At 43.8% G+C, this 13,364-nt stretch overlaps 1 protein-coding gene across 3 annotated transcripts in view; it reads left to right on the forward strand.

The window, feature by feature from the left end:
* CDH8 (cadherin 8) overlaps positions 1-13,364 on the forward strand; it is a 341,945-nt gene that overhangs the window by 185,128 nt on the left and 143,453 nt on the right. For all 3 annotated transcript variants that reach the window (XM_038538794.1, XM_038538793.1, XM_038538795.1), the window contains one exon: positions 1,619-1,872. In XM_038538794.1, coding sequence (XP_038394722.1) covers positions 1,619-1,872 — 254 coding nt within the window. The remainder of the gene's footprint in view (positions 1-1,618; positions 1,873-13,364) is intronic.

A 13,364-nucleotide genomic window follows, 5' to 3' on the forward strand; every position in this document is an offset into this window, starting at 1 on the left:
TGTTGTAGTTCGATTCACTGTTATTCATAAATATGGAACTATATACTACATGTTTTGACACCAAGAAACCCATGTGTTTTACTGTAGAGAACAATGTGTAGGGAGTCCTATTTCTACGACCCGTGGGTCTTCTTTCTCGTCTGATAAAATCCTGAGGACCCGGGGATGTGTTTGGATACATTGTCATTATGCGGAGCTAAGAAATAAACAGAACATAATCTGCTATACTTAACAGTGTTTGTGAAGAATTCGAAATTGCAGGATTGTTACAGTAGGGGTGATTGGCAAATTATGAAAATGCTGATGTTGAATCCTCTATTCATGGGTACATGTGCCTAGTAATTTCAGAATAGACGGGGAGGTGAGTATCTGCCTTGTTTACTAGAAAATATTTCCCCAGAAAGCCAAGTCCCATTAGAACGGAATTCAAGTAGAAAAATCAACCCCCAATTTTGAAATAAGAAGACATATTTAAGCTTGTACAGGGGCTCTGAAAGAGTTCACTGATGCCAGGTTGTCTTGCGATTTAGTTTTTAAAAATCTGCATTGCAGATTGAAAGTCCCGTTTCTTAGGAGGAATTGCAGCGCCCGCCTAAAGGGTCTCTCCGAACCTTGACAGACGTTGATTCTTGAAAAGTGGTGTTTTACGGGTTGCCAAGAATTGCACCTTAAGGGTTCTGCTATGGGGCGGGGGGGGGCTTCTGAGTCTTGAGGGGAACTCTTTGCTTCCACCTGCGTCTGTTTACGTAGGTCGTTAGCTGAAGTCTCGGGGGCTTTTAAGGGATGAGGTATTAATATGTCAGAAATGTTGTCAGTAATGGTGCAATGAGGTCATTTCAAATTGCTCTTAAGTGGCTGGTGGAGGCAAGGCCCGCCCCGGTAGTCTATACGTGCAGCGCTCCCACCGCCCCGTCTTCTAAATATACACACAGATAACCCTGCATCTGTATACATATTTCTTTAGATGCCCACCTACTTCATAGCCCAGAACGTGTAATAGAGACCTTCGAAGAACGCCCTAAAAAATAAGAAGCCTCATTTTAGCCACATGATCAGTGGAGCCGCGGTGCTTTTCGACGCGGAATCAGAAAACCCTCTTTGTCGGGATTAGTGCTAAATGATGCTTTATAATGTCTCCTCGGACTAAACAATGATTATTTCTAGTTCCTTACATTTCACACATGGTTGCGGAAATGATAAAATATTCTTCTCAGATAGAGATTGTGTTCGATGCCGCCTTATCTCCCACCAGCAGAGGCCCGATTAACTGGCTGATTGGTATGCAGGTCATGCCGCCACTAGTAAAATTTTATTATGACTCTGAAGTGAAATTTTGATGGCACAATTCATGACTGTGAATATTTTGTGAATTCCAAGTGAAATGAGCAAAACAAAACAAAACAATAGGAGATTAGATTCACTGAGCTTGTATAATAAACAGATATCAATAAATGCCTGTAAAATTTACAGGTCGAATCTGAGGGAATGCAGAGTGATCCCATTAAGGCTCACAAATGGCCTTAAATGCACACAACTATCATCCATCAGCGTTAGACTCATTTGTTCTTGCTGCTGTGGTCATTAGCGAGGGGCATTCATCTCTGTCATTTCCTAACAGCCTCTGGACTTTGAGACCAAAAAGTCCTATACGCTGAAGGTAGAGGCCGCCAACGTCCACGTTGACCCACGTTTCAGCAGCAGGGGGCCCTTCAAAGACACGGCGACGGTCAAGATCGTCGTGGAGGATGCTGACGAGCCCCCGGTCTTCTCCTCCCCGACGTACCTCCTCGAGGTCCACGAGAACGCTGCTCTCAACTCCGTGATCGGCCAGGTGACGGCCCGGGACCCCGACATCACCTCCAGTCCCATCAGGTACTCCTTCCTCTTAGAGGCAGGCGGGCCGCCGCCGATGCCCAGCACATCCCTACAGGACGTGCTCGTGTGTGCATGCTGCGTGGCAGCCTGGGCGCCGTGGGGAGCAGGGCGCGGGTGTGCACGGGTGTGCAAGGGCGTGCAAGGGCGTGTGCGGGTGTGCACGGGCCACGTGGTCATGCTCGCCTTCCACAGGCCGTGTGCAGCCCCAGGGCCACGGTGCCAGGGGAGCAAAGCTCCTGCAGCTCTCAGACTCACTGCGAGCGCACCCCTATATTATTTCTCTGTTTGGTGTTTGGTTTTAAAATTATTTTCTTATCAATTTATGGGCATTTCTGATAGGTCAACATATCTGGGTTGGTGACTTTTTCTGCCTTTAAACAAAAAAAAAAAAAAAACCTTCTGTTTATGCTTCCCTTGCTCAGAATTTTTTTCCAAGATGAAATAGTCCTTTATTAAGACTTTTCTGCCTTTTTTTATAAATGAGGCTCAATTCTTTTTTTTTTTTTTTTTCTGTTGAGCTGTGTACATCTTTTCTCTTTTGCCAGTCATCCACATGACAGTGTAGGTGCTTGAGCTCAACAGCTTTCTTCTGAAAGATCACTGAAAATCTATACCTTGTACCCTGGTCTCCAAGGGTGAAGTGTTGGCTAATGAGGTGCCTGAGTGTGGATTTCAAATGCCGTCTTAGAAATGTTTGTCAGGAGAGAGACAGAGAGATGATGGAATATAGTTTTAAAGGGTTGTCCATTTAATCTGTGAACCAAATGTCAGTTCATCCCAACCTATTGAATGGAGGCATTTCCAACTATTTTCATCAAGGAAACTCTGGACAAGTGAGTTTTCTGGAAGTTTTATTTATTCACTTCTTTTTTGTGTACTAAATCCCTGTTGCGAGTCCAGAATCGAAACCCACAGAACAGAGAGTGTCCTAAATAACTTTAGTTCGGACAAAAAATAATTATTTTGAGATGCAGAAAAGCTGGTGTTCATACCAGCCACTTCAGAACTCAGGCTAACGTTGAGTGTGACCCAAAAGGATACAAAGATCATTTCCCTCAAAAGAACCCAGCCTCTGAGAAGGTAAAATCTGGCCTACGGGTTTCGAAGACGGCCGGTTGTCCGTTGTGGGTTCTCAGCAGTCCGACAAGCTGCGGCCCGCAGGGTGCCCATGCCTGCGAGGGGACTCCCTGGGCTCAGGGCCCTGGGTGGGTGCAGGTGTGCTCGATGCCCAGGAGACCACGGGTGCACAGCTCCCCATTGCCCGCCCATCTGCGGAGGTTGAGAAGTGGCTCTGCAGGGAGATGCCGACATGTGAGTACAGGCGGGGTCCCCCGAAGTCACAGCTGCTGCACCTTGTGTGACAGGGCCCGGGACAGGACAGGACAGGATGCTGTCGAAAGCAGGGGGCTCAGTGAGGCAGCAGGGAGGGGCCCGGCCGGCCCGGGGGGAAGGATTTCTGCTCCTCCAGCAGGGGACACGCGATGTCCCAGTGGGGCTGTGCCAGGGCCCTGGGGACTGGGGTCAGTCCGCGGGGCCATGTCCCACGAGGGCCAAGTGTGGCAGCGGCAGCGACCCAAGCCCTGCCCCCGGGACCCCAACACGGCAGAGCTGCGGGGCCGAGGCAGGCGACTGGCCACGTACCCTACATCCATTGTCACCTGTCCACTTACTGGCACAGCCTGGAGGTCTCTGGACACTGATTCCAGTGCCCGGGCAATCGGGCGATGACAGTCATTGGAGCAGCTCCTGCTGTTACTGCTGTTTGTATTTGTATTATGACCAGTGCTTTGCATTCATTTTATTTTAGGTTTTTAGAAAGGGAGGTGGGGAGGAGCCAAAGTGGGGAGTCCCAAGCAGCAGGGGGGGAGCGCAGCCACACGCGGGGCTTGATGGCGACCCCAGAGCACGGCCTGAGCGACCTGGAGACTCGGATGCTGAGCCCACAGAGCCACCAGGCGCCCCGGCTTTCAGAAGCAGGTGGAGGTGGGGGGTCTGAAGCTGCTGAGCACCAGCTGCCCTCTTACAGGCAGCCTAGCGGGGACTGCGGCTGCCCCCAGGAGACACGGGCAGATAAAGCGCCTCCAGTGACACGCACGTGTCTGTGCCTCTGCTAGTCTGCAGGCGGGCGAGCGAGTGCTCCGGGGCACCCGGGGCCCCACCCAGCGGGCGGTGGACACGGTGTCAGGGCTACCACAGGGCCCTGCTGTGTGGGGTTCGGAAGGCAGGCCCCACCCAGGCCGGAATGCAGGGGAGGATGCCGCAGTCATCAGCTGAGCCGCCAGCACCGGTCTGCTGGCCTGTGGTTGTTGCCCCCCGCTCCCCCCCACAACCCCAGCTCATTGGGTTTTGGAGAGCAGCTTCCTCTCTCTTTACACAACTGCTTAATTTCAGTAGAAAATTAAATTTCCTGAGTAGCCAGAGCAATGCACGGTTCCTTAGGAGCCTAGCAGACAGATTTAGAGCCGTTTAACCTTTTTTAAACAGAACTAGAGGACACAGATATTCAGGGAATTACTGAGTAACAAATAGCTAGGCCTCATGGCCTCTTCACAACTCTTGTATTTCACCCATCTCGTAGGGGAATGTTTACCTGCCATCCAGCCGGAGACAGGCATTTACTGTGGCATTCGCCCCCTTACACGGCCAGTCCCATATGGGCTCGCCCACTTCCCAGACGACTCAACTTCTTTCTAGAGCACCTTGTCAAGCTGGAAACATCGTGTGCTTTAAAATTCTTACACTTAGACCTCTCCCTCTCCTTCGCCCTCTGTCTCTCCCTCTCCCTCCACCTCTATCTCTCCCTCTTCCTCTATCTCTCTCTTTATCTCTCCCTCTCCCTCTCCGTCTGCCTCTCCCTCTACCTCTATCTCTCCTTCTATCTCTCCCTCTATCTTTCCCTCTATCTCTGACTCTCCCTCTCCCTCTATCTCTCCCTCTATCTCTATCTCTCCCTCTCCCTCTCTCTCCCTCTATCTCTCCCTCTATCTCTGTATCTCCCTGTATCTCTCCCTCTACCTCTATCTCTGTCTCTCCCTTTATCTCTCCCTCTTCCTCTCCCTCTATCTCTACCTCTATCTCTCCTTCTATCCTTATCTCTCCCTCTTCCTCTCCCTCTATCTCTCCCTCTCCTTCTATGTCTCCCTGTCCCTCCCTCTCCCTCTCCCTCTCCCTCTTCCTCTCCCTCTATCTCTCCATCTCTCCCTCTACCTCTATCTCTACCTCTATCTCTCCCTCTCCCTCCCTCTTCCTCTCTCTCTCCCTCCCCCTCTATCTCTCCCTCTCCCTCTCACTCTATCTCTCCCTCTATTTCTATCTCTTCCCTCTCCCTCTCCCCCTCCCCCTCCCTCTCCCTCTCTCATCTGTATCTGTGTCTGTACCTGTATCTGTATATTCCCTTTCGGGAGAGAACAGTGACATAGAGAGCCTCACCCCCCCCCCCCCCCAGTAACATTTATTAAACATTTGCTACTTTTTTCAATATCATATATCTCTCAGTAATATCAAATAATGACGGGTAAATTATTTAAAAGATGATATGTTTTGAACTTGTGTAGATTAAAGCTCAAATCCTATCATTGCAACTTCCTCCAACAGCCGTTCTCTGGACTTCTCTGAGACTCAGTCTCTTCATCTGTATTTTGGGATAATATTGTGTCCCTCACATGGTTCCTGAAATAAATGAAGTTACTGGATTTAAAAATGTAGCAGCTATCAGCGTTGCCGGCTAATAAAGCCACGGTCGATATATATCACAAATGTAAATGGAAAATCCAGTGCTTATTTGGACAGAGATTCTTCTCCTAGGGTTGCTGACTGTGCAGCATTATCTGTTTTCCTATAACAGTTACTGGCTAAAGAGGCTACTTAACCTCAGTTACTGTAATTTGCTGCTGCTGCTACCGTGCTGTTGTTACCAGGGAGTGCCCAGCCCGTGTCAAGGGTGTGCCAGATGTACTCATCGCATCCCCTAACACCTCTGTACAGTAACATATATACTCATTAACCTAACAGATGATGAAACTATGGATAAAAAGCCCAATTGCTGAGTATCTCACAAATAATCAAGAGTGGAACTTTGCTGCATGCCTGGGTTTTTCTGACAACACAATGCCTGCCCTCTGTCCCTCTGCCACATGCGCTCGTCCCCTCTGATCTCAGTGACCGTATCTCCACTTGTTGGAACAGCTTAGCAGGACCGATTTTAATTGAAACCGTAAACTTCTCATTCTCTAAATGGCCTCATTCCATTCCATCAACAAGGAAGGAGAATATCCCAGGTCTGTGGCATTAACCAGAATATGGATGGAGTGCTCCTTGCTCATCAGTCTAGCGCCTTTGTATGGGTTTTGTTCCTACTGGCTGTAAACCCAGTTGTGGTTAGGAGGTAAAAGAAGAAACAATGCTCTAACAATAGCATAAATTAGACATTGTGCTAAGTTCCTGCTGTGCATCATTTCACTTATTTTTCACACACACAAAAAAATGCTGTGAAATAGTATGATTTTAGTTTTAGGGAGAAGGAAGCTGAGGTTCTAAAAGGATGGATTCCCTGTGTATGATTTTACCATAGGAGGTGCAGGCCCAGGATTTAAACCTAAATTTCTTCTAACCGTTCGCTGCCATGCCTGTGCATGCTTCGCTGTGCTCTGGCGTTTCCATGTGGAGTGGGATGATGACAGCTCAGGTTTCCTGAGCCCATACTTTGTGACAGACACTTTGAAATGCTGTTCTAAGCGGTTAACTGTTTATCTGTAAGGTAAAAATCCTCAGCACAGAGTAAGTGTTAAAATATAATTCAGTGCCTTCATGTCAGTCTTCTATGGTTCATTTTGTCCTTTAAATAAATTTATTTCAAGTGTGTTTTTGGTGTTACCATGGTGTTGAGATGACATGTGACTGGGCTTTTTTTTTTTTTGGTAGTTGCTTCCTGTTTCTTTCATAGCATTCACCTTAAGTAAGACTACATGAGCTGCTTAAAATAAAAGTGGGGATGGTGGCCATTCAGCAGGCACAGTAGAGTGACACATGACCATGGCAGCCACAGTGCTCTGTTGTCCTAACTCCTCTTCTGAATGGAAGTGCCCACTTAGCATAAGAGAGTGCATTGTTTTCTTCCTACTTGTACTCGGGCACTTTTATGATTCACTGTAGTTCTCTGGCTTGCTGTTAATGAGCTCTTTTCCTGAAAACACTCTCTTTACAACCCCATGTCCAATGATGCAAATGTGGGAGTATTTCACACAGTGGAGAGCCTGGCACCAGGGTAGACTGTGTATTGACTGACTTTCTTCTCAGTCTTGTACTAACTCCCATTTTTGGTAAGGACCTAGGTTTTTTGTCTGTTTTAATTTAATATTAGAATTTTTTTTGGTGATAAAAAGACTACATAAATGCTACCCTTTAACAGATTTTTAAGTGCATGATATAGTACTGTTAACTCTAGGCACGGTGGTGTACAGCACCTTTCTAGAACTTACCCATCGTGTGTAACTAAGACTTTATACCCAGTGATTAGTGACTCTCCATTTCTCCTTCCCCCCAGCCCCTGGCAACCACCATTCCATACTTTTATGAATTTGGCTCTTTTATGTATGTATGTATTTATTTATTTATTTTGAATTTGATGATTTTAGATTGTCTCCTGTAAGTAGAGGCATGTGGTACTTATCCTTCTGCAACTGGCTTATTTCACTTAGCATATTGTTCTCCAGATTCACCTGTGTTGTGACACAGTATAGAAATTCCTTCCTTTTAAGGCTGAAAAGCGTTCCATTCTATGTATATACTGCATTTCCTTTCTTGATTCATCTGTTGATGGTCATTTAGTTTGTCTCCACATCTTGGCTCTTGTAAAGAGAGCTGCGGTGAACATAGAAATGCTAATCTCTCTTTGAGATCCTGGTTTCAGTTGTTTCGGATAAATACCCAGAAGTGAGATTGCTGGATCATATGGTAATTCTATTATAAATTACTTTTTAGGAACTCCCATACAGTTTTCCATAGAGGCTGCATGTCTTTGCATTCTCACCAATGGTATGAAAGGATCTGGTGCAAGGACTGAGTCTTTTTAAAATAATTAAAACTTGATCATTTAGTTCCTGCACACCCTTAGCCAGATAACAGTTTGACTGGTTCCCAATTTGGAAGTACCAACTCTTCAAATCATTGTTCCAAAAAACTGACTGTACTTGCTAATTCAACTATCAGTGATTAATGCATAAATTAAGTCATACATTTATTTAGTCAGATAGCTATTCAGTCATTCACACACATATATATGTTGAGGCACTTGCAGTTGGCTCAAAATTGCATCTTTCTATATATTTTCCATATAAAGCCTGCAAACCAATGTTTAGCAAGACATTTTTTTATTTTGTGCCATGTGTTATATAGGGTTTATTTATTTTGTACAACTAATATCATTGTAACTCACACTTATCTAGGGAATTTCTGTGAAGACAAAGCCTCTGCCCTCATGGACCTTATTCTATATTAGGGAGGCTGGTGAATAGCTATGGAAAACCCAAGCTCTTCACATTTCTCTAATTAGATGCATGCTATCTAAAAATGATAAATAAAGATAGACGATGGAACTTTAAGGTCACATGTAGGAAGAAATTTCCAGTTTCATAATGGATTTGAATAGAAACAACTGTAGATATCTAGTGATGCTAAAGTGGAACTATCTCACACTATAGAGAACCTCATATTAATTTGGATAGTGGACTATGTGTGTGTGTGTGTGTGTGTGTGTGTGTGTGTATAGATATATATCTATATATATCTATATATATATTTCTTTACTCTCATCCCTTCTTCCTCTCTCTATTTCTCTAAAGAAATGCTTTGGGTTGAAACGGGCTCCTTTTTCTCCTTGAGGAATAATAAATAACATGTGATGCAGGGACCTTAGAATCCTGGGACTAGCAGAACCAGATAATATTATTTATTAAAGCAGTTAGAGCAACCAGTGGAGCAATTAGAGGCAAAAAGCTGAAAACTTGTAGATTGAATTTTTGATACTAAAAGTGCATGTGAGAAAATGTTAAAATGGTTTCTTTAGGCATAATAACAAAAGCTAGAATGAAATTAAGCAGTGAGAAAGAAACAGTTGGAGTTCAGTGAAATATAATAACTGATTCATAACTAAGGGGTTTATTTCATTATAAGTGGCTCTAAATAGCATCTTCACTTGCAGTTGGCTCAAAATTGCATCTTCCTATAAATTTTCCATATAGAGGCTGCAAACCAATGTTTAGCAAAATATTTTTTGTTACGTAAAAGTGCATTTATGCCTGTTAAATTTGAAAAGTAGATATACACTGCCTTTCTCCAAGAGCAGCATCTCCCTAACTGTGTTCTAAGGGACACTATTGGGATTAAAGACACTGTGGCCAGATCACTTTGAACTCAAGTTTCTTTACACTAGGACTTCATAGGTACATTAATTTGCCTAAGTGCATTGCACTTTTTAAGAAAGAAAAAAAATGAAAGCAGCACATTCAGTCTTCGAAGTCTGTGTGGTTTTCCAGAGCATCTGGAGCATACGGTGTGAGGGAGGGACACTCAGGCTCCGGCGCTGGTCCTTGCCCTAGATGTTAATGCAGTGAGCTTTGCACGGATCACAAGACTTATTCCTCCACGTGTAGCAAGATATGTATCTTTTTTGTTACTATATGAGGCTTCCTCCCCCCACCCCCCTTTGTTTTCCTTCTGTAGGACATGACTTTAGTGAATACTTTGACTCTATCCCCTTAGGCCAGGAGTCAGCAAACTGTATACCCCGTGTGCCTAAGCTGATCTACTACATTTTTTCTTTTTTTTACATGAAATCTTATTGGAATACAACCATCCTCATTCTTCTATGCCCGACAACTGCATGGTTGAGTAGCTGTGGGAGAGACAGAATGGCCTGCAGAGCCTAAAATACTTACTCTACAAAGAAGTTTGCCAACCCCTACACTAGACAAATAAGGGTTTGGATTCCCATCAGGAATTTAAATAATTGGTTCCCATATCATTCTGGGGTCTTATTCTATCTCAGAAACTCCCTAAAGATAAAAAGAGTTTTTTTTTTTTTTTTTTTTAACCTGTAGAAGTCAAAGAAATTCTTTGTATGAGAATCCAGCTATATGTGACGGGAATTGGCATCTCCCACACTTTCCTGAGGGCACTTGGGACAACGGTCCTCATGGGACCCCCAGTGCTGTATACTCATGTTGAATCTGCCAGAAAACTCAGGTTTTGTTTAGTGCAGCTTTGGGGCCCATCCTCATAACTACCCTTACAGGCTACAAAAGGTATCCTGAAAAGTGCTGTGATGCTTGGAGTGGGGCATTTACTTGTTTCTTGCATGAGTTTATTATAAAACCCCATTTTTTCTCCATTCCACAGACCTCAGTATTGACTACAATACAGGGGTTTTCAGAAATGAGGTTGGTGACTGCCTTAGCCAAACCCTGGTCTCTGCATAGCAGTGTCTTGGAAAATTCTCTGAGTAGCAATGTTTCTCTATTTAAAAGTGTAAGACGGCATGAAGTAGAAATTCACTTGGACTAGACTGGCTGTGGTCCGCTCAACAAACTCTAACATGCAGGCTCCAATGCCAGAGCAGATACTCAGTGAGTGACTCTGGAAGTCATCTGTGGATCTTTATCCTTGCCTATTTAGGAGTTTAGTATAGTGCCCTTCATACGTATCTCATTTCTACTTCATTAACTCTTTGAATCTTCACGTATTCTGTTTGCATGAAACAAATTGTTATAGATGGTTTTCCCTGGAAGTAGATGGGGTCTGAAGTACAGGAGGTTTGGTAGGCATCAGCACCTGTGGATGGAAGGAGACAAAGAGCAGGATGAGCGGGGGGGAGAAATCAGACTGCATCACAGACCCAGCAAAAAACCGTAGCCCAAAGCACTGGGTCTCTCTGGAATGGATGTTAGTCACCAGAGGAGTGCTGCATCATGCCAGAAGGGCCTTTATCCCTGTCTTGCTTCATCTCCAGATAAACTCTGAGCTTAGGCTCCCAGACTAAGGAGTGGATAGCTGAAGGCGGCCTACTGACTCCTCTCCACACCACTCAGGGACCCTTCCTTGAAGGAAGAGCTGCACGGCGTATTGCCATGTCAGTCGTGGAGAAGAGCACGAGGCCTCCTTATTAGTGAGGTGATTTGACTGGATTCATACTGCTAGCCATGTAGCTCCCAAACCCATGTTCCCACCACACTACGGCATCTTCCTTTAGGCAAATATATCTCTGCTCTGCATTTTGGGATGCAAACCTTGAGGCACAGATGGCTCAGCTGAAATGCTATCGCTGTGGTAGGGCAGTAGGTATCCAACACCATGGAGCTGCATGTATTCATAAAATGTCATCAAATATTGTAAAACAAGTGGTAAAAATAGCGTAATAATCTAGAAAGAATCATTGGAAAGTGCTGATCTTGGGTTTACAAGTTTCTCTGATTTTTTTGTTTGTTTTCGTTTTCTGATTGGTGAAGTCTTTGTCTCCTCTAGGGAACAAAATTTGATAATAATGTTTATATTCCAAGAGAGACAAAGATAGCAGTATTATCTAACATTGTTATAAAGCAAAATAAACCTTCTATTTTGCATCCCAACAAGGGGAGATTGACATCCTTATCTGATGTTCAAATATTTATGGGAGTCCTTTCAACCGAGCCATTATTTTTTCTTATATTTCTACACTCTGATTTGACACCGGGTATTATACAACCTTGCTTTTGATAAAGGACAATCAGATTTGACTTAGTGTTATAGAGGAAAACATTACATCGCATATTTTAGAAGAGAACATCTTAAAAATGGAGAAATGCCATTTCCATCCAGCTATCAGAAGTTTATTAGCTTTAGTCTATGTGTGGAGCCACTTGGCTGGGGAGTGAAATAGTTCAAGTTGAAGTGCCTTCCAAATGGGCCTTAGGGTTCAAATCAAGTTTTGGGATGGTCTGCTGAGGTGAGTAGCTTCACAGAAAATGAGAATAAGATTTAGGAAAGTCCTTAATGAGGGTCAAAGTAATGGAAAATATGTTTAATAGTGCAAATGAGTAAAAAACCTAATTGTCGTTCCAAAGCCAAAGGCCTGAAATTAGACATAGCAGGTATGGAAAGGGAGCAGGACCTGGAGAGTCCTGACGTGTGGGAGATGTGCTCACTGGAAAAAGAGGAAGCCTGTCTGGATCACCTCTATTAAACACCAAGTGTTTGATATTAGACTTTACACTTGCTTAGATGCGCAAGGCAGGCATTGTGTCTAGGGATGAGTCTTTTTGGTGGAAAAGACTTTTGTTTCCCTAGAGAGAATTACATCAGCTTGAGCAGTGGGATGGTGTGCTTGTGTTAGTACTATTGTATGACAGTTAGGTAAACAAGCTCTTTCAGTATAAATGTATTTTCAGCCCGTAAGAGTTAAAGGCTGCATCTTATCTGCTTGTTAACTCCCAGCATTTACCCTAAGTCCTTAGCATTTCCTGAAGGAGCCTAAATGTACTAAATGTCCAATGAAATTTTCAATGCATATGTAACTTTATGACATTAAAAAAATACTTACTTTAATATAATTATGTACCACTCTTATTACTCCTTGGGCATGCATATTTCCCATAAACACTACTTTTGTTTTTTACACTGATGATTTTGCCCAAAATTGGACAAATATATAATCAAATACCACTATCCTTATAGCTGTCTAATGCTCAGTGTTAGATACTATGGTCAGGATATGATACTTAGTATCTAACTTTATGACTGAGGAAAAAATGGGTATTATCTGCATTTTACAACCACAGACATTGAGAGTCAGGACAATTTGTATGGGCTACTCGAGTCATTTATATGGAGGATCAAATAAGAAATTAATATATGGGGTTTAGCAGAGAAGCTGAAAATTAGGAAGTCAAAAGTGCTAGAGGAGGTGCTTTTTTTTTCCCCACACTATCTCTGTTTTATTGTTAATGTAGCTTCATCAACTTTGAATATCCTTTCATATAGAGAAAAGTCATTATTGGCATGATGGGCAGCCCCAGAAAGGTATAGAAGAGAATTCAACAGATGTTCTTCACTCTGGATTCCCCCTGAGAAGAGGAAGAGGCTGTGAGCCTTCCATAAGGGCATTTCTTCAGCATTTCTCCATCTCCTTTACTTTCCACATCCAAATAATCACCACGTTTTGTTTATTTTACTTTCTAAACTCCCAACACCATCATCTCTAATGTCAGCACTTACAAACATCCCATTTGCCTGCCTCCGACCCCTTGATATCCACACAGCTGCCAAACTAATCTCTAAGTCAGTGTAGATCTGTGTTGTCTGACAGATTAGTCACTAGTCACATGTGGCTCTTTGAATTAGAATAAAATTAATTTAAATTAAACAAAATACAAATTTCAGTTGCTCAATTATGCTAGCTAGGTTTCAGGGGCTAAGCAGCCACATGTAACAAGTGGTTACCATGTTGGTCAGCTCAGAGC

Source organism: Canis lupus, chromosome 5, assembly GCF_011100685.1.
Source record: "Canis lupus familiaris isolate Mischka breed German Shepherd chromosome 5, alternate assembly UU_Cfam_GSD_1.0, whole genome shotgun sequence".
Lineage (NCBI taxonomy): Eukaryota > Metazoa > Chordata > Mammalia > Carnivora > Canidae > Canis > Canis lupus.